Here is a 22393-nt window from a genome sequence, read left to right on the forward strand (position 1 = left end):
CCCGAAAGAGACTGGACTCATCAAAAAAACATTCAAAAGAAGACAATCAAGCGTATTATAATTGTACAAACTGGTTCTGTCTTTCATGCTATATTTCGGATGTATGTTCGCTCATGTTTCAATAACATGTTTGACATTTTCCAGGAAAAATATCTAGAAATGAAGGCTGGGTCAAAATTTTGCTCAGTACTGTCACAACAATGAATTTAAAATGTCTAAAAATGTTCTATTAATTTTAAAAATGTAGCATTTTCTCTGTTGTTATAAAAATGTTGCCATTTAGAATATTGTAGAATATACTGCAGTAAGATAAAGTTTTATTCTGCACCATTTCCTTCAAAAAATAAAATAATAACTCACCTAAAATTACTTTCTTTATTCCAAAATTACCATTTTCATCCAAAGTGAATTAAAATTTCTAAGTAAAACTGGTCAAATACATATATTCACTGTAAATTATCAATTTGGCTTTTTTTTCTACAAATGTTTTCCTAATATATCTCAAATACTCTCAATTACACTTGTTTCTCCTGTTCCTTGTGCTGAATTAAAATGAAATAAAATCGAGAGTAAAATGTTCGTACACAATATTGCGGATGTAGTGATCCTCCTCATTAGTACACACGATCTTCGCTTTGACGTTAAGCCAAAGCGAGGGCAGGCAGGAATCCCACAATAGCAGGCAAAGGTTTTTTTGTTTTTTTTTTGAGGCAGAGCTGGGCTGGTGGCTGTTTCAATCAAAGGAAAGGCAGAGAGGGAAGGGAGGCTCTGCGGAGAGATGTTAAGATGGCAGAGCTACAAATGTTGTTAGAGGAAGAGATTCCGGCCGGTAAAAGAGCGCTCGTGGAGAGTTACCAAAACCTGACGAGAGTAGCAGACTACTGCGAGAACAATTATGTCCAGGTAAGTGAGTGAGCCACAGGGTTGTTGTATCTGTGGTCCGCCTTTTGTCGCGGAAAGCTCCGGACTGAATGGTTGTTGGGACAGGAAACGTGGATAAAGAAGTGGACTGGCTCGTCAAATGATCCCTAAAAGCTCGGAGCTGTGATAACACTTTACCCACGGGGCTTTTACGGCCGTGGGACGTTTTAAAGAGCCCCCGTCTGCCCCGCACCATTGATCACATTCATTCCGTTTACACAGAGGGTGTGTCTACTTTTTCTTTTTTAACAAAAAAATTAGTAGTACACTGGCTCGCTTCTAAACTGCCTCCACTGTCACTGCTGATAAGGAAGGCCCGTGTGTGTGTGTGTGTTTTTTTTAAGGCAGGCCATTGATTATGTTACACCCTATCCTAAAAATAGTTTTATTTCGAGGACAAAGTTACACCAGTTTCGTTGCTTTAGTAGTGAGTTGGGTTTACGTGCGTTAAAGTGAAAGCCACAGTATAACTACAAGTCCACATGAACGTAGCAGCCCTTTACATTCCTTAAGGTCAATAAACTCACCATTTAATACCACAAAAACAGTTTAAGCCCCCCACTGGTATACTTCAGGGACGTTAAAGTGATGCTATACTGTCTACATTATGGACTTGCGAGCACTTAGTGCAAATGCTCTGATGTTTATTGTTGCTGCATTACTTCTAAACTGTTAAATGTACTGTAAAATCATAGAATGTGCAGAAAGCAGCTTGTTCAGGATAATATAGTTGGCTTGGAGCTGGGTTGTGAAGCAGAGAAGACTATAAAGTCCTTGTTAGTTGGTCAATAAAGGTTGGCAGTATTGATTTTTTTTTTTTGAAATCCCTCATTCAGATTATTCATGCTTTAATTTCTGCTAGGTTTCTTTTTCATAACAAGGCAGCTAATTTACTGTAACCTAATACAGGGAGTATTACTGTGTCTGCGTGCTGTTTTTTCTAGAATAAATGTGGGCCAGGATGTGATGTGACGTGATTACCATGCTGCAACTTCATTACAAAGTCTAATAACCACCAATGGCTTTGCTTTTTTTAGGGCACTAGCAAATGTGGTGAGCCGCTGCTAAAAAAGACAGAGCACCAATGTGACAGGCAAACATTTGCAGTGAAAAGAGAGCCCACATTTTTTTTTTTCTCAGCAGGAAGACAACCCACCCATATCAGCTAAAGAGGGTGTGTCCTCTCCAGCTGTACTCCCCAAGGACTCCCTGTAATTTTGTTTTCTTCCTTGTCCTCGCAAGATTAGGCAACTTTGCCCTGCGGCAGGGTGCCTGCACAAATGCTGCAGGGCAAAGCTTTGACTACTTTGTCTCATTTTTGAGGCCGTCAAGCAGCTTTTCTTGCCACTTTTGCCATAAAGTTGAGAGTTTTCGTTTTCTTTATGTTTCCTGTGAAAAGCAGTGCTGTGGAACTAAACGTGGGAATTTCCTTGTTATGGGATTTTCTGTGCTACAGCCAGTTGTAGAACGAGAGGTCTCAATGTGATTTCCCACAGTGAAGCAATACTGACAAACTTTAAAATTAAAATAGTCACTTAAATCATAGTTTGTCTGCTGTAAGTTCATTTTTATCAGCATGCCTCGTTTTAAACGCTCGCACTCAGATCTTGTGGTCGAGATGGGTTTGCTTTTTTGTGTTGAGCTCTGAAGTTATTTAAGCTGGTGCGACACAGATAAATTTATATCTGTATGTAGAAAAAGAAACTCGACGATCAGCTGATTCTCATATAAGCAAGCGTTTGGCAACTGTGGGGAGGAAGAACTCCCTTTTAACAGGAAGCCTTAGGCTCATGAAGAGTGCACAACTGGTAGAGGGGTTAGGAGAAACTATTTAAAACTTTTTAATCGTAACAATATTGATTACTAATTTCCAGTTTTTGCCCCTTCCTTCCTTCCTTCCTTCCTTTATTTATTCTTTTCCGTCGTTTTTGCTGCCTTAAATGAATTGCTCAGTTTGTTTGTGCTTTGTCCAAAGTGACTTGCAGTTAGTGCATTTGGGGACTAGAACCAGGCCGATTTCATCAGATTTCATCACATTAAAACTAGTAAAATAGGCTTTTCTTCTTCTACTTTCTCAAAAATTACTTGTAGATTGAGCTTGATAACGCATGCTTTTTTTTTTTTTTTTTTGCCGTGTAGATCTTTAGAAGATGCTCCCGAAATGGTGTCATAGGACTCAACCCCCTCCAAACTAATGAGCTGAAAACTCGCAAGAACATCTCAGCGGCTGCCTTCTGATGTCTTTGTGTGCGTGGCTGTACATAAAAGGTGCAGCAGGAGTGGATGATGCTGACGGGCCGCAGCTCAGTATTTGATGTAAATTTAGTTCAGACTTTAACTAAACTGTACAAAAAGTTCTGCGGCGTGCGTCTGATCCTGCCTCTGTATTTTAGTCGAGCACCTTGTTTGAAGCGCTGACGTCAAAAAAAAAAAAGAGGGATTTTTAAGCTTTTCAGCACACGTCGCCAGCTCTCTGTGAAGCGAGTGCACTTTTCATAAGCCCTTTCTGTCTGCTGCAGACACTCTCTCCTGCTCTCTGTGTCTGATAGAAACGCACACACTCGAAAACACGCGCATATCAACATGCCTCAGCTTGAATCGGCCCGTCTTTTCTGCACTCCTCCTTCACATTTCCATCCCTGCTTCTTTCTCTCTGTGCTTGTGTCATCGGGACTTTGGGGTTATGCGGACTATAGTGCAGCTCAGCGGGCTGAAGCAGATGGTGAGAGCTCTGTTTAACCAAGGACAGATCTCTGCCCCACTTTTCCAACTTGATAGTGACTTTTGTTGGTCTGAGAGCACGTTTCGAGCTGTGCGTGCGTGGCATATGACACACTGATGGGTCAGAGTTATGCTTCCTGTTTGCCCTGCTGACTCTGAAGACCGACTCCCTGGAAATGCCTTTTCTGTGTGTCAGGAAGTGCCTCTAAAAACAAGACAAGATTCGCATTAACATACCTCAGTTCAGTTTATTCTGATTGATCTTTTGATTAGAAAACTTGGAATATTTAGCTGTTTTCAAAACCCTTTTTCATTCATGCAAATCAGAGCCATGTTTGTGTAACCTCTGCGAAAAGGACGCGTCTACCGTATGCAAAGTGGGCCACCTGGCCATGTTGGCTAGAGGACGCACTGAGAGGGTTGTCAGCACAGTAATGACACAATTCAGGCTTTAATAGTCATGCTTAGGCTGTATTTGTTATCTATAGAGCTCAGGAAACAACATCATAAAAATGAATTAGTCAGCTGAGTTATTTTTCAAGCAACAAAAGCCAAACATGCTCTGATTTCATCTTTTCAGATAAATGTATTTAGGAATTTCTAATAAAGGTTATTAAAAAGAAGCTAAAAACTAAAAGTATGTGTAAAGAAAATAAAAACAGCTGGACTGATGAAAAAGACTAAAACTAGCTGAAACAATTTTTTACTTGAACAAGAATTATTATTATTTTTACTTTTCGACGGTGTGTTTAAATTTGCCAAACCAACAAGGATCAGGAAGCTAAGATTCCTCTACAGCATGAGGAGATATATTTGTATTGTAATGTCTATTTTCCACTGACAAACACCACCCACATCATGGTGATTTAAAACCAAAACTAAACGGAAATGACCAAAACCCACTTTGGAAACTAACCGAATGGAAACGAAACTGAAATTAGAGCTAATAACTATAATTGATCGGTTTCTTATGTGTATATCATGGTTAACAGGATCTCGGGGAGCACTACTGCATATACATTTAATGCTATTTGTGGCCCTAAAGGCAGCTGCTTACTGTCTGGATAATTCTGCTGAAAGCTAAAAATGTAAAACTAAAGCTTATCTAAACTTAATAAATATTTAATCTTTAAACTAATAGTGACAAAGTGGTTAAAACCAATAAAGGTTTTCAAGCAAACATGAGTACCACCCAGATTGTGGTAAAAACGTTAACAGCAGCTTATCCTTGTTCCTTTTTTCTTGGTCTTTGGGCAGGTATCCATCAAATGTCTTAAGAGTTCGTCCAACGAAAGTTCAGAGTTTTTTGTTGTTGTTTTTTTTTCAGCATAAAATATTGTGCCCGTCAGTTTTTTTTACTTAAGGATAAAATCCACTTTTGTTTGTCAAATGTTCAAAAAGTGCAGTAAAACCGACAGATTTCTGTTAAGTAAGGTAACACAGACTCTGTGTTAACTGTATGTGAACAAGTCATGCTTATGTGCATAGTCACTGTTTAAAGGCCTTCTTTAAGCCAGATCTCAGCTGTCATAGGGCAAAAGGAGTGGTACACCAGGACAGATAGTCAGTCCTGCCGATCATATTTAACTCTCTCATCATTTAATCTCTACATTTATAGTCAATAAATCTTTAAAATTTTCAGCGGTCATTGTGCACGATCATTGTCCAGTCATTTCCAAACAAGGAAAGGTGTTTGTGGCACTTAATGTATTTTGAATGGATGCTTTTCTGACACTCCTGAAGCCACCATACAGGGCCATTGTGTATTGTATGTATGGTCGGCAAGGTCAGTCTCTCAATTGCCCCTCGAGGATAAATAAAGTCTTCTGAATCTGAATGTTTCCACTATCTGAATACCAGCAATGCACACGCCTTTACTACACTGATAATTGGGAATTCCTTAGAAAGGTCTTGCCTGCAACTTGGTCCAAATTCCTGATGAAATCACAGCGATGTGTGGCAGCGCTGTATAGTGAGATGTTTACAACGGAAAAAAAGAAAAAAGGGGAAATGGAAGTGTTATGTAGAAAACCAGGAGGTCATAAGTCAGAGTAAATTCTGTCTTGCAAGAAAGTGTGTTTTTTTTTTTTTTTTTTTTTGTTTTTTGTGCTGAGGCAGCACGATGCCCACTTTTTCTTTAAAAAAGGAAAAAAGGAAGTGCGGGCTGCTCCTGAATGAGTTGTTTTAAAATATGAGCTTGTGATCGATGCTGGCAGCATCACATGTAAGAGGCGAGGCCTGGCCATCGATCAGTAGTTTGACAATCCCGGTCATATAACCTTGGTGTACCTGTCCTGTGCTGCTTTTCCCAGGAGAATTCGTGAAAGTTTTTCTCTTGGAAGAGGGCCAGTCTTGCCTAAAGGTGATAAATATAGGTTTGTGTTTTGTTTTTGTTTTTTAACATAGCTTTGCCTCTCTGGGTTACTTTGAGTCCTCATTTCCTGTCCTTTCTCTCTGCCTCTCCCTCTCTCCTGCTCTCTGTGGAGTGGCCTGGTTTTTCTTGCAGCACGGAGAGGCCTAGCGGCTCTGAGCCTACCAGCCAGACCCATTCATCCTTTTGACCACCTGTCACTCCTCCCCCTCAGCTGATGGGGTTGGTTTGATCCAGACTGTTGAACTGATCTGTTACAGTGTGGGAGTTTTGGACAGTTGGATTCATTCTGATGGTACTGTTTCGGCTTACAGTTGGATTCATAAGGAGTAAAGCCTTTCCCAACTTGTAGTGTTTTGTTTTTTTTTTTTGCATGTTTATCAGTTAAGCACTTTGTGCTTTCTGCCAGATGAAGCAATTACCAAGTCTCTCAATAAAGGTTAATGAGTTTCCTTCATGTGCAAACTTCCCCTTTGTGTCTCTTCCCTGACACACTGAAGGAATTTCTAATAGCGTGCTGGCAGATTTTCAAGGTCAGGTAGACCTTATGGCCTTTCAGTCAGCCTCCATCTGCCCCTTTGAGGGAGGAGAAGGAATTATGAATTCACTTATCGTGCTGCAGTGTTATTTATTTATTTTTTAATTTTTAATTTTAGAGAGCCGAGACCTTGTAAAAGGAGGGACTGAAGTTGTTTCATGTGCAGGTTTTCTTTATTCCTCACACGTTCCAGAGTCACTTTCACCATCCTCTCTCGGCAGGTAGGTCGTTCTTAGTTTAATCATCTCAAGGAGTGGATATAATAATGTATACGGAAAATTGTTAATTCAACACTTAGCACCTTCTTAAACATTTAGGCTTTATAAAACAAAGTAAAGCTTCAACAGTTCTGTGATAAACTGACTTATTAATTGGCACAGATTTAAGCAGAGAGCATTTAGAAAACGGACGTTTTCCCATAAACATGTTTTTATAGGAGTATGGAGAATCTGTAGGCAAGGGACAAGATTTGTGGTTCTGGTATCTTTCTGGTTTCTGTTTGTAGTCCGTTTGTAGTTCTGTTGACCGATCGTGTTTGGTTGCATACAGGTGTACAGTCATTCTATTAATTTATCTTTTTATTATCTCTTTAAAAAAAAAGGTCTTCATTTGTAAACCAATGGGAATAACAGATGGAACAGGACATCTTGCTTGGGTAACTTTTGAAAACCCCAAGAAATTAGCTGTTCCTCTGAGAGGCTAAAATAGGAGATCAGTTGATGGGCTCCCAGACTGATACTTGATCATTTCTGAAGTCAGTTTTTAAAGGACAAATACCCCAAAGTTAGTGGTAGCAGCCTCTCCAATATAAATATCTGATGGGTTTTCTTAGAGGTGTATGGTAGCGAATTGAACGCCCTATGAAGTTTGGATTTTCTCATTCGTAACTGGTAAATTGGGAATAATAATAACTTGGAGATATATTGATTAACTGTTAGCGTTGTCCACACAGAAAGCAATTTGCAGCAATGTGGCAACAAGATACCATCGAAAAATTTTAGCCAAGCAACTGAAGCAACTACCAACCACAGGGAAGAATACTGTCGATTGACATATGAGGGGGTGGTAAATACATTGGCAGTAACCAGCACCCAGAGCAGTAAATGTCAACTAGGGAACAAAGTGACCAGCAAATTGTTTCCAATGTAACCTTAGAACAAGGAAGTCAAACAGAAAACCTAGTCAGTTCAAGAAAATCTCACATTTGTCAGCCGGGGTTTTAGTTCAGAGTGAAGTCCTTTCATGGTTGTGTCAGATACCTGCTGCACCGAAAGTACCTTTATTTCCATCATATGTAAAGCAACGACTGTAATTGCCTTGAAATGCATGTTACTAGACTGGTAAGAAGCAGAAAGCAAGGTATTGTCTTAAGCTAGCTGCAAAGTAAAGCTCAACCACAGTTCAGCCATATCAGCTGATCTACTTAGCAAATATGATGGAAGCGTGGGGAAGTCCCAGTACAGACGGACACCACCAAAGATAAATCACAGCAGAAGCAAACTGGAAACGACAGTCTTCCTTTAACTTTAGTGGTACTGACATAGTTACATTCGGTCTCAGATTGCTATCACAGTTTTGCCTTCCGTTTGAGCTGTAATATATCGCTGCACGATGGCAGAGGGAACTAATTGATCAGGTAATAGCTTTGGTAACACGTGGTCAGATCTTAAACGTGTCTCTCGTTCATGGGCTCCACCTTCCGCACATCAATACAACGGCTCACTAGCTCTCGGCTGCCTCACTTATCTTGCCCCGTCCAGTCTGCAGTAATCAGCGGTCGATACATCACTGGGCAGCAAAGTGCCATGTGAGCTCTACAACCTTCCAGCTGGATTTAGGCTCATTCTTTCAGCTCAGCACAGTACTGCTTTGGGAAGAGGATTGATCCCTGCTAAGGTTTTCTTCCTTTAGACAAAGTTGCAGGAGTTGTCAGGCCTAATATCTAGGATTAGTTTTTCCTCATGTTCAGTCTGAAGATTATAGATAAGGAAAAAAAAGTTCTGTACTTCTGTCCCATTGTGTTTGTTTTTGGCTTCTGCGAGCTCATCCCCCACACTTGTGGTTCATGGCGAAACCCCTCAGCAGCTCTTGAGGATCTATGATATGTTGCGGAATTCCAAACATTCCTGAAAGTGTGTGGGATTAATTTTTTTGTGTGTGTGTGCTGAGCACACTTGTGAACAAGTGAGAGCGCATTAACCCAGATGGGTTTGTCAGCTGTGTAAATCAAAAGAAGCAGAAATGTTTATGCAAGTTCTAGCATTTGCTGCAACACCAACAAATGTATCCCACCACTGAACCCTTTGTGGGGTTTTTTTTTTTTTTTTTTTTTGTCATGTTCCTAATTTCTGGATGATTCAGTGAAACAGACATTTGGTCTCAGTTCCTTGAGTCCTCTTTTAGTCGTGTTAGATCATCAGGAGGAATACTCATTTTGTCCATTTCCTACTTCTGCTACTGCTTTTGGGCGGAACGGAAGCAGGAACCCGTCTGACCCCGAGGAGTTTTTCCTTTTTACGGCACTTAATGCAGCCAGCAGAGCCTGACATGGAGGCGTCTTGTTTAAGAAAAAAAACCCAGAAACTCGATTGCGCTTCAGTGGCCGTTATCTTGCCAGACTGGATGGGTGAGATGAAGAGTGTCTATCCTTCCAAGAGCTTCAAAAAACCCTGCAGAAAACAGGAAAGCCTTTCTTGTGACTGCCACTCCTTTATCTTTTTGTGAGTTTTTTCAGCTTGAGTACGTGCAGCATTCAATTATTTTGGGTTTTTGAAGAATTGTCACTCTGTGTGTTTGTGTTTTATGCTGTCAGGGTGGTGGTTGATTATCTCGCTTGCCCCAGCTCCCAGCTACATATTTATTGTGCGTAGTCAGCCCGCGCATTCCTCTCTACTCCCCTTATAAACCCAGCTCAGGTGCTGACAGCCTGTCTGCTGCTGCCTGGATATTCCATAGTCTCTTTCACTCAGTCATTACTCAGCTCAGAAATATGAGATAAAGTGCCCCAGGAGCGCTAAAGCTCTCTCAGAGCCCACCTCATTCTCTGCATCTCCCTGCCGTGGAAGAGTGTACTCAGCTTGCCGGTGCTGTTGTTTTGAGCAGATTGTGCACACCCTTTGTTCCTTGTCTGCTAAAGCGCTGTTTGTTCTAATTTTTTAGGATCTACTACATCTCTCCCATTGTCTTTTTTTTGAAGAAATGTGCAGATTGCTGGGTAATTGGACAACAAATCTGGTTGGTTTTGAGGATTTGATGCGTGAACCAGCAAAGGGACTAGGGATGCCAGGGATGTAACTAGAGCAGGAGGATCTAAGATTGCCGCCAGTGGCGATGCAATCAAGTGTTGCATCTGTCCTCCCGGCACCCACCGCTGACCTCATATCACGGCTCTGGCAGCTAATGCAGAGTGAATCATTCTGTTCAGAAAAAGAAGAATAGAGGGCAAAGAGGGATCTGTTATTTAACTATTTGGGAAATATATAGTGAAATAGCTGAAAAGCGGGCTGTGCAGCTCACTGAGAGTGTCAGTTTTTGATTAATGTGCAGGTAAAACATTTACCTTCGTGTAAACCAGGAAAGATCAGCCTGGCCTATTTGCTTCGTCATGTCAGCTTTCTTGACGCACAAGTCGTTGTAGCGGCTGCGTCTCAAAGGAGAGGAAACAGCAGCGAAGGGCAGCCTGTGGTGCACTAATTTTAAGTCCTGGCCTTGCACCTTCAATTTCAAAGTGATACAGACTGGTTAATTTGTGCTGTCATCAGCTTACATGTTCTGTACTTAACACCGCAGGAAACTTTGAGTCAGCAGGACGGGCGATCGTGCATGTTTTGGAGCGTTTTGCACTGCAGCCGTTCGAGAATGCAGCCCAAACAGCATCACGTTGTTTTCTTTTCTTTGGATTTAAGCTTTGGCAACCTTGAATGAATTTGTATGTCTGACAGAAATGGAGACAGTAGAGTTTACACATCACACTTGAGCGTTTGTGATCCGAAACATCAATGGGCCTGGTTGTCTGTGCTGTTCACAGCTGCAGTGCATTAACAAAAACAACATAATCATGCAGTTTTTTTAGTTATAACAGCATTGCAAACAACATATTTGCATTTGCAGTCTGTATATCTATAATGAATGGATCTTGCACAACGTCTCTTCGGGGCCGTGTTTATTTATTTTAAACTAACTTGTGGCGTGATATGTAGGCCAGCAGTTCTGCACAGCTAAGCACGAGCTGTTCACTAATCTGTTTATACAGCAAAAATCTGCATCCTCTTGCAATTTGGAAATTGCTATCATGGATGTAAAGGCTGGTTTGTTTGTTTGTTTGTTTGTTTGTTTGTTTGTTTGTTTGTTTGTGGTTGTTGTTTCATCTGTTTCCCTCCAGCTGTTAATCCACGCACCACATTGCATATTGCGGCGTCAGTGGTAGGTGTCTGCGTGCACGCATGAACGAGTGTGTGATTTCAACAGATGGCCTTTTGCACTGAACCCTCTGGAGGAATCTTTCCTGCTTCCTGAGGCTGTTATCGCCCAACACATCTGCCGCTTTGATTCCCGCTAAAAGAAACACCGGCCGTGGAAAAGCCGGCGCTGCAGCTCTCCTGGTCAGGAGCTTTTAGCCAGCCATATGGACAGTTTGTGTATTAGTTGCGTTGATCGTTTGTTTTCTTTTGCACTGTCACCTCTCTTGTCTTCATATGGTCAAATTTTTTTTCCCCCCTGTTTTGCCCCCTTAATGCTACCATTAGCTATCATCACCTCACCCACTGCTGCCACCACCTGTCTTCTATTACAGCACCCTGTTATCAAAGCCCAGCGTTTACCCTCCAGGCAGTGCTCTTTGGACTTGGTGACTGAGAGCAGTGTAGGGAAGAGCCCACAGAGATCAAACACAACAGCTCATCAGCTTGGAGCTATGCCCGTCTGAAGGGAGGTGGCTGAACAACATGTCGTTAAATTGTTACTGAATACATTGCTGCATACATGTAAATGTTTAGCTTCATATATGTCGAGTGGGCCGGTTATAGGCCACACAGACATGCTTGATTATACCAAAAAATATGATACTAGGTGTTTTTTGACATGATGATATATAAAAATGTACTTTAATTGTGTAGCACCTTTTTAAAAAAGTGATTGGATAGATAAAAAGAAGAGTATTCATGTTGTAAATTCACATGGAGAGCCAAACAGAATAATTGGAAAGCTTTTTAAAAGGGTGCAAACAAAAAAATATAAAAAGGAAAAACTAGATTAATAGAAACAAGAGAAGACAGAAGGGGACAATAAAACTGCACGTAAGATAACGTTGCAAAGTTTCCTACTTAAACTAGATGTGAATTAGCAGAGGTGTGGCTGTTATCTGATCTTGAACTGTTGCTATCAACGCTGTGCTTTATTATTGATAATACGAATGAATTATTGTGTTGAATCTGTCAGGTTCAGTTCTGTGAAGCAGTTTAGAAAAGCGGATATTTTGCTCTTGAATGGTGGCTTCAGGATCCGTTACAGTGTGGTATCTCAGAACTGAGAGTTGGAGAGAAAATGGTCTTTGCAGTGTTTTTGGCCTGAAGCCAGCACAAACCTGACTTGTAGATGAGGTTAAAAGGTGGATGTTATGTCAATTTTAATAGTAACTGACATTTTTATTTCTGTGCACAGGCCCAGGACAAGAGGAAAGCTCTGGAGGAAACCAAAGCCTACACCACCCAGTCCCTGGCTAGCGTGGCCTACCAGATTAATGCCTTAGCCAACAATGTGCTGCAGCTGCTGGACATCCAGGCCTCGCAGCTGCGGCGCATGGAGTCTTCCATCAACCACATCTCTCAGGTCAGAAATACACACAGAAACTCCTGGCCACAGACCAAGCAGCTGTGAAGATCGCTGCCCCACGCTTTCCACTTCTCCTCTCACTTTCACACAGACTCGGTTATTTTAAGTCACAGCATGAAACGGTAGCATCCATGGTTCCCTTTATTGGTTTATCAGTCTTACTCAAGTCCTGACTGGTGGTCTGCTTGTTTTTATTTTATGTCAGCGTGGTTGAGAAGCATAAAAATGATGAAACAGTTCCCCCAACAGCCATCGACATCCTCAAAACACAGGGTTAGATTTGTCATAGCTGGTTGTAATCCATTCATCCACAGCATATTACTTTTGTTTTTTTAAATAAATAAGCTAAAATAACAGCATTTGAAAGCTTTATTCTGTCGCCTATTTAAAGAAAAACTTTTCTGTCAGTCACAAACTGTCAGAAGTCTATTTAATGCTGTTTACTTTATTTGTTTTTTAGATTTTAGCTTGTGTAGAAACGGGCATGTTGCAAGAAACAAAGCCACACATCACGCTGTTTATTGCCCAAGCAAAATGAATCCTGTCCTAGATGTGCTTTTTAAAGTACGCAAAACTTTGCATCACATACTTTACAGCTGAAATGTAAAAGTTTGAAAACAAATGTTCTCCGTCCTCTTCGGTTTCTTTACTACTTAGCAAGTCGTTTGCAAGTGTTTGCAGACAAGCCGGTGTCTTCCACACAAAGAGCCGGTGACTGCACTTTACTCGCCAAAGAAATGCCAGCAACGTACCCACAACCACTCACCAACATGTTGAGCAATACATGTTTTTCCCTAGTGGTTACCAGTGGGTCATTGGCAGATCTGTAGGTCAGAGCAAGTTTGGCTTGAGCAAGCAATTTCACAGCAACTGCCAGCAACCTACAACTGATGGCAAATACTCAGTTTTAGCAACCAATGGTTGCCAGGCGATTGCAGCCTCTAGGCCTGTGCGACCGGAGCCTTCGATACGAAGCCCCTGGTCACTTTTGTTCAGTGCCAGTTCCAATAAAGCTTTTGCAAACACGAGGTTTGTATCCTCAGGACTGACATGAGGGGAAAAAAGAGATGATGGAAGTTTTTCTCTGGGAAAATATCAACCTGAAATTGCATTATGTAGTTCATTATGAATGTGGTTCAATTGATCAGAGACTTTTAAAATTATATTGATTTTATACTTGAGAGTAAGTAGCTCACTCTTTTACTTATTGATAGTGTTCAGTATTTTAGCAGCCTAACTGTTAAACGCTTTTGTTAAATGACTTTAACCACATTGCTAACACATACAGTAGCTCACTCCTGTAGCCGTTCCTCTCTGCAGGGTGAGGGTTTTGCCATGTGCAGGTAAATCCAGCCGCTCATCCAATGAAGGCATTAAGAGCTCAGACAAATCAAACAAAGAACTCCAGCCATGTGGCATCTCATAGATTAGAACTGGGAGAGATTCACCACACCCTGAGCACGCCAAAATTTGTGTTAAAATGACTATACTTGGAGTGGTTGGATGACGACTGGAGGCTCTAGTTCCTTTGATTTAGTTTTCCCTGCTTTTTCTTGATAACAAGACGTCCTGAAGGTCACATTTTTAGTCTGGTGGTGGAAAAGATCATTTGCGACGCCGGAGGGTTTGTGAGGGAAAGGAACAGACGATGACTGATGATGAGCAAAGAAAGCGGAGAGAGACTCCCAAAAAGACAAATTTACTTTTACTAAGTTTTGAGTCAGTATCCTGACAAACAGCCTTCAGCTGATACCAAGGTCACTGTGACACCACTGCCTGCCTCAGTCTCCATGACAACCCCCTGAGCTACATCTAAAAATATTTGAAAGACAGCTCGACACGTTGTTTCAGATCAGCAAAGAAGGCCGTGCACTAAACACTCCGCTTAGTTTACACTATTTGACTTTGTTTCCATGGTCTCGTATCTTGTCGTGGGAAATTCCAGACTTCCTTTGCTATATTTAAACTCAATGTTGTGCACAGTGTGTAGCCATGGAGAAGCCTCTAAGATGACTAAATAGTGTCACTTTAGGTCAGCTGACAGCCAGGTTTCCCCTCATTATGCTTATCTTTATATTTATCTTTATCTTTATATCTTTATCATTTATGTAAAAAAAAAATTATAATAATAAAGCAAGAGCACCAAAAGAGCATTGATGCACCAAATGCCACTTTCCTTGGCTGATTCTGATTTTGCTTTCTAAGAAATATAAATTTGCATTGTTTATAAAAAATTGAACAATAAAAATATTTTCCACAGCTACACCTGATTATACCTTTTTTTTCATTTAATCACACACTTGGATAGATGTTGGAATAAAGTGCTCCATGTTACTGGACAGAATTCACATTGTAAATGTGACTTACCCAACATGTTGTACCTTCTTGTAAAGCTTCTAATTTTAAAGGAACTTATTTCCTAATCACTTGAATTTGAGAATAAATGTCAGACTAACGCCTACATCCAGTGTCGAAGAAAATGGCCAACTCTGACCACAGTGGTAGAAATCAAAGGTGTGTACTCAAAAGCAACGTAAAACCATTTAATATCACATTGTTATGTAAATGAAATTGATTTTAAATGGCAGATAGATGCATTGCACTTATTCCAAAAGCTAAATTAATTTGATGAGTGTGGCTTATGTTAGCCAGTTGGCATGTTTTACAGTACTCTGGTCAGGTGGTTATGCTTGTTTCTGCAGCCTTCATGGAGCCATCTATTTTTGGTAGTGCTAGTAGTGCTACTGGTAGTGCTATTTTTGCTCTTTTTGTCAAACTCTTGAACGACACACTGCACATCATACCAAGATTTGATGTTTTAGCTAATAGCTCTTTGGGAATCTCCCTGTTGAAAAACCTTAAGAAAGCCCGGGGAACTGTTGCTCAAAATCATTGAGCAATAAAGTTTCACAAAAGCGTGACTCTTTGGAAGCAAAATAAGAGATGATCAGCAGGCCAAAGTTTTTACACAGTACTCTATTATTATGATAGGAAGGCTGGTCAGAGGTCAAGGCTAATTAGCTGAAAAGCCAGTGACCAGTTGGTGCATATCTACTTCAAACTATTATTTTCCCCAGCTGACAGCCTTTGTAGCTACAGGAATAACACTCTGCTGCCTTTTTTTTTTTTTTTTTAATATATATATATATATATAATTGGTCTCTGGAAATGTAAAGGATTTAGCAGCTTTGTCTTGTTGCCAAACATACGCCACAGTGCTTAATATCCTTTTCATTCATTACGCCTTCTTCTCTGCCTGGTTGTTTTTATGAATAAGTGAGAGCAGAGGTCTTAATGAGTTAGCCATTATGAAGCGTATCTCTGTTTTTAATAACAAAAAGGGAGGGCTGTGTGAGCTCTGCACGCTGTGGGTTTGTTATAGCTCTCTGCTGTCGTGTTCAGAGGTGGATCATTATCGTGATGCCCTCACAGCTCATGGATATGAGATTAGCGGAAGCCCTAAAGGCCACTGTTGCATTCTGCTGAATGGTTAATGGAGAGGAAAGCCTGTAACTTGCGGGGGAAATTTCCTCATTTGCCTCTGAAATATGATGAACACGCTGTTGCGTGCGCTGGATGAGTCCTATAATTCTCCCTATAATCAATTTTTGTCAGTATCATAAGCCTGTACCAGTTCCTGCTCAAAGCTAGAGATGCCTCAGAGTACAGTCAGTGCCTGTGGTGAGACGTGTGCTGGCGTCATGGCAGCTTTCTTTGGTTTGCCCACAGTTAAGAGGGATTCACTCTGGTCAGGGTGTGTCTGCTTTGTGATGGCATCTCTCCGTCTGGAATATAGCACATTCATGTTGTTTACCTTTGTGCTGGGGTGCATACGAGTGACTAATGGGTTCTGTTTTGCCAAATTAGAAAACTGTAGGGTGCTCCGTATGGCACATGAAAGTTCTTTTATGTGTTGTAAAAATTTCCACCATGTGTTTGTGATGTCGTACAATAGGAGTCCAAAGAAGAAATCAGGCAATCCCTGCTTCATTTTTCCCGTTTCTTTCTTTTTCCAAACTCGAGACAGCTGTCTGTGCCCTTATCTGTTGGCCTTCTTGTTTCCAGTACTTGGTCCCTTCTTCATCATGAGTCTTGAGAAATGCCAAGCTATGACTGGCCAGCGACCAACTTGTAGTTTGTGCTGTCTCTGCCAAGGCACAGCAAGAAATTATGACTTGTTTTTGACTCAATCGACAGTGTGACCATCCTGTCAGACAAAATATTGTGCTTTCTGCAGGCTCGATATGAAGCAGGTGGACACAGAAGATGAAGCTCGGCTCATTTGTAGCGGATCAGAAAACATAAATGTGATGTCTTTATATTTACAACATTTTGTAATAATTTAGTCTCTGCTACATTTGATCGTACCCAAATTACTTGTTGTTATTCAGTGGATATCAGTGTCCTGCTGCAGTACAACTTACATAAATGTTTCAATGTGTTCCTCTGGGTGTTTGTTGGCGTGTCACCTTCCCTGCTGTCATTGCCATTTACAATCTCTTTGCAGTATTCAGGCGGAAGGTCTAAAGGGAGAATAGAGTAGCTAGCGGGGCTTCCACCTTGTGCTGCGTGTGAAGTGGCTGCTAAGAGGCTGCGAACAGGGAGTGCTTTGTTTGTCCGGTGGAAGAAAGCGGTGCCTCGCATTGAGAACCTCTCTGTGATACCCCGAATAGAGAGGGAGGACAGGAAGAAAGGGTGTATGTGTTTTTGGATGCGTTCTCCTTAAATTCAGTCTCCATTGCATAATTTGATTTCACGCAATTCACCCAGAGGCACTGAAAATACAGCAAGAGAGAGTAAAGCCTCTCTCATTTACCTGCGATAGATGTCTGATTCAATCATAGTTACATCAAGTTTTTCATGAGTAAGTGTTAGATATGGAAAGATGGGACATGATGGAAAAACAAAGTAATTTATCAAGAAAGACACCTGAAGAAACTCAAAGATGGCTCTTGGCTACTATTTTGGTCAACACTTTCTATTAGAGGTGATGACGTACCTCTCCTCTGCTTGCATGGTGAAACAGAGAGCAGAGGAGAGAAACTTGACCAAATAAAGATATTAACTTTTACGTATTTCATTTAAAGGCAAAATTGATGAGCCATAGAATTACTGGAAGAGTTACAGGTCAGAGAAAGGGGAGAAAGAACCTAGTGAATATAATAATGTATCTTAAAGCTTCCAGGGTAAGTAGATGTTACATAAACGCTTTTATGCCAATACTTTTGGGTGGTGGTGAGTCTGCAGTGTCATTATCAACTCAGTGACATGGCTTCCTGTTCTTTGCTGCTCTGCTCACAGTGAAACAAAGAGCAGAGGAGAGAAACCAGCGCAAATCAGCACATGATGCAGCAGAGACAAACTGAGCTTAAATGAAAGAAAATATATTAGATTATTACGATGAATATGTGATTTTTGTGATTCTTTATTTTTGTTTCAGCTCTGCTCTCATTTTTTTCACAATGGTGGATTTTTTTATTTATTTTTTTGTTTGTTTGAAGAAAACTACACAGTATTCACATTTTCTTTAATGGGAGTGAATTAAACCAACATTTATAGCTGTTCTAATTGGCTACATTTTGGTGAAAAAGACTATTAAATAACAAAAGACATTTGTTAACCGATGTACAACATAAGGAGTTAAAGATTTTGAACGTCTGCAGTATGAGCAAAATTTTGACGGTAATCTTCTTATCTTTTTAAATAAAATGACTCATTTTTTGTAATGCTTACATTTGCTAAACGAAGACGAGAACGAAGCAAAGGTAATGTCGGTAAATTGAGCATGAAAATATGCCACACTGAAAAAGACGGGCACATACTTAAACTCACATTCTGACCTATAAATAAAGACCTGGTGATTTGTGTGTATATATGTGGTTATGACCATTTTTAGTGGCACAGTCTTAAGTTCTCTTGACTGATCGCATCGGGGAAGAAACTCAATCTTAGGCCACAAATGGAGGAAACTGTGATCGTTAAGACCTTTTAAGATGGTGCGAATGCAGCATCAATACAGCACAACAGAGTAAAATGATATCAAAATAAAAGGAAAAGTGCAAGTAATTAAAGCCTGTAAACTATTTAGATGAATTTAACTTTTTAGCATTTATCCTGTGAAACTGTAGATTGCACTTGCATTATAGCACAAATCGATCTGTCAGTGTTGACTAATCTAATGAAAATGATCCTTTGACAGTGTTGTAATAAATCATGCCGTTATTGAAAATACTTTACTGTTTGTTTTGCCAGCTCATATTTATTTGTAGTGATTTCAACCGCTCTGTCTTACATTTGGACCTGGCTTGTGTGCAGACTGAACTCGGTGAACGCAGTGAATGCAGAAAGCAGCTGATGCGCGCGCACACACGCACGCACAATGAAAACTCAGTTTGTTCCCACAGCTGTGAGGTTCACTCAGATGGTGTTTCTACAGTTACACAATATTCTTATCTGATCACATGAGCCAGCCCATGTTTGTGTTCAGAGTCGGATTCGGTTTGTGTTTATGAGGCCAGGTTGGCACACTTACTGTTTCAGTTATTTGTCATTTCAATCGTCATTCCTCGCATGAGCAGTTGCATGCCTTTACAGTCCACTGCTTGTGTGTGTAAAAGGCTGTGATAAGAGAGCATGCATGCTAGGAATTAAGGTTGTGTCTGTGCTGCAGTGCGGACTTGCTGACCTCCTGTTGAGGAAGAAATGGCTTCGCTCCAAACAGGAACTGGAACCTTCTCGTTCTGTCTGCGTTTCTGTGTGCTTCTTGTTTCCTGCTGATCCCTCTGCTCGCTCTCTCCTTTCTCTCGCCTGGTGGTCTACTTTCCACTCTTAGATATTTACACGTTTTTCTACATGACTGTTCAGTGGATTATAGTGATGTGGCAGGATCGGCGGTCAGATCCTTGTGTGGTCTCTTGCCTCTTAACAGCAGTTATTTAAAATATGGGGTTTGTATTGGAAGGTTTGGATTCATGAAAAAAAAAAAAGGGGGGGGGGGGGGTTAGAAAATGATTCTGTGGAAAGAAATTTACAAATCTGTGACGTCTAAATGAAGTTAGACCTTTTTTTGTAATTCTATTGATTAAATCACATTGACATCTTTTACATGTCTCTACAGATTCACAAGCATATAACCAGTAATTGAGTGTCTTTGTCCAGTAATTCAGCAATATTTCTGAAGCCTTTGTTAGTCATTATGTTTAGCAAAATGCAATGTGATTGCATTGGAGATTTCAATGTGTCTTTGATAGATTTATTGACTGTACATGCTCACTTTTAAGGATCTCTGAGTGGACTTTGGAAACTATTGTGCTATTTTTCTTGGCATTCCTTTACACTGCAGTTTGTGGGATGTTTTTTGATGGCTGAATAAGTTAATTGTGTTGCTTTGTGACACAGACGCAACTCCACATCATTTGCACTAAAGTTTCCAAACAGTGGATAATGACGATCAGCTTGTAGGGATCACCTTCTGTTTTGCCAGACATTTGGTTTGTGCTTCTCTAACCTTTCATCTGTTGTGTATATATTCGTCTTTTGACTTGAATACATCCTGTATATGTAAAGCTGCAGGGTGCCGGGAACGGCTGTAACTGCCACTCACAGGCATGACATCCAGCAGTGATTTAGGGAGCGCTTAATTTGCTCATGCTTGTGTGTCATTGGCAGAGCTTTTTAAATATCGGTCAGTTGTGTTCATTTAATTCTGGTTGGACAAAATTAATTATGATTCTTACAACCCAGTTGGAATCTTCTCACATTCTCATGGATCATATCTTGAGTTAATGTGATTTGACTCATAAAAATAACATTTATAAAAACGTATAAACAAGTCTGACCTGAAAACAGACTTTTACTTTTGCTTACGTAAGAGCAAGCATTAAAAAGAAAAAAAAATGGATGATCTACAAAAAAATTTGTAAAACACAAAATGTAGCAAATTTTAAAATCAATTTTGTTGATCAGCTCATCAAACCTGTAAGAAAGGAGACCAACAGATCCTGTTTTTTGTTTTGCTTTAAAAGAAATCTAACTGCCCCTTTGGGAATAAAGTGAAACTTTTCATTCTGTTTGGCAGTTATTAAATTTTCCCCTTTTTAATTGAAACATGTTTGTTCTATAAAATATTTAAAAACAAATCTTTGCATTTGAGAACCTCAAGAAATAATTGTTTGTCATTCTCGCTAAATAAACAATTTCAGCGTTTAATGATTTTTCTGTTAATCTCATATTTTCTGTTGTCGCATTTTTCTCGTCCTTGTAGCGTTTGTAGCTTGAATGCAACGTGCGACTCTGTCCTGCATGGGTGGATGTTAAAGGGTGGATGTGTGATGATGTGAAATAACTGGTGACTGAGGTTGTTTAGTGATTCATCAGCTTCTCTGCTCTGTGGTTACTCCTCCTTCCTCACTAGCAGAGTGCCTTCTCATTATTACCAGTGCATTCTTTCCCAGCCAACAACTCTCCAGTTGCATCTAATCATTGCACCTTTGTTCGGCACCACAAGAGCAGTGTAGGGAATTGTTTGACACCTTTGCATCAACACGGCCGATTGGGGAAATGCTTTTCCTTCACTTTTCCTTTCATTTTGCAGCTGAGTCTCAGTTTTAGGTGTTTGTTCGTCTCAATTTTGTCTACCTCTTAGTCTGGGAATGGTAAATACTTGCTCTCAGCTTTCAGTTTGTATGTAAACTTCAGCTCTCAGTCAGAATGCTGCCTTGGCTGCCGCCCAAGTGAGACTGCAAAGGCCAGCTGAGGTGTTTCCATATGTGCTGTGTTAGCAAACACCGCGTCGACCTTGGCATGCTTTCCCGGCTCATTTTAATAGTGTTTTTCTCTCTCTCTGTGTCTCTGAGAGCCTTTCTTCGAGGTTTAACACTTGTCCAATCCTGGCTCAGTCGTGTCACACGTGGGTTGTTAGATTTACCAGAGGGATCGGATTTTTGAGGGATGTTTAACCGAAGCTGCCAAAATGAGAACTCCCCACAGTGCAGTTGACCTCCCATTTTGGCTCAGAGTGCACATGGAAGCTCTGGCATGCTCTGTGTCGCTTTAACCGCTCAGAGAAGCGGCCTCGCTGCAGGGCCGTTTTGGACAAATGTTAGACTCTACAGATGACGGGATTCAGATGTGCTGGCTGTAATCACGCTGAGAAACGCATTGGACAAAGGCATTTGCTCTTGTTCAGCAGCCGTTTTGCCTCACTGTGGATTTGGGAGTGTTGGATGGAGCTTCTCTTACAGATGAGGCTGGACACAGTTAGTGGGAAGCTACAGCTACAACGCACAAACAGAGTTAAGAGGTTCAAATCTAGGGCAAAGTCCTCAGGGCCACTGGTTCGCGATACTGATAACAAAGCAGAAAAATATAATACATATTTCTCAAGGAAATCAGAATATTTCCTCTGTTTTCCCCCCAGTGTTGGCTTTATCTTGTGAAATACTGACAACTTTCACATTTTCAAGCTCCTACGCTCTATTAAAATGCAGACTTTATTAACAAATAAAGCTGTTTCTGCACCAAAACAGCACTTTCTTTAACATCCTACTTTGAGGAAAGCAAATGCCCGTACAAACCATTTGTACTATGTCGCAAAAGATAAAAAAAAAAAAAAAAAAAAAAAAAAAAAAAAACCCAAACAAACAAACTTGTCTTACATTTAAAGGAAAAGTTTGCATTATGGGACATTTATTTGTTTAGTTTCACAGGGGTTTTATATGACTGTAATGTGGCCTAAATTAACCCATACATGCATGAAGGTAGCCTGCACACATCTGATTCCAAATTAGACAGAATTAAGATTTAGATTAGGAACTTTTTAGACAGTTAATAAGTGTAATGATCATGAATCTGACAAACTTTTGTCATTATTTCACAAAACTAACTGCTACACAAAATGCCGGGCCTTATTAAAGCCACCAATGATGTTCATTTTGAACTACAATGTTAAAACAATCAAAATAATCCTTATTTGTGTTGTACAGTTGCATGGCACTGCAGGAAACAAGCCCTTT

General features: G+C 40.5%; 1 protein-coding gene across 10 annotated transcripts in view; it reads left to right on the plus strand.

The window, feature by feature from the left end:
- Positions 1 to 652: 652 nt before the first annotated feature.
- Positions 653 to 22393, plus strand: part of abi1a (abl-interactor 1a) — a 50733-nt gene continuing 28992 nt past the window's right edge. For 2 of the 10 annotated variants that reach the window (XM_076888277.1, XM_076888279.1), the window contains exons 1-2: positions 653 to 903; positions 12210 to 12377. In XM_076888277.1, the coding sequence (XP_076744392.1) occupies positions 787 to 903; positions 12210 to 12377 (285 nt within the window). In that variant the 5' untranslated portion in view covers positions 653 to 786. The remainder of the gene's footprint in view (positions 904 to 12209; positions 12378 to 22393) is intronic. The other 8 variants (XM_076888281.1, XM_076888278.1, XM_076888280.1 and 5 more) reach the window with 6 other exon arrangements.

This window comes from Maylandia zebra, linkage group LG9 (genome assembly GCF_041146795.1).
Source record: "Maylandia zebra isolate NMK-2024a linkage group LG9, Mzebra_GT3a, whole genome shotgun sequence".
Taxonomy (NCBI): Eukaryota; Metazoa; Chordata; class Actinopteri; order Cichliformes; family Cichlidae; genus Maylandia; species Maylandia zebra.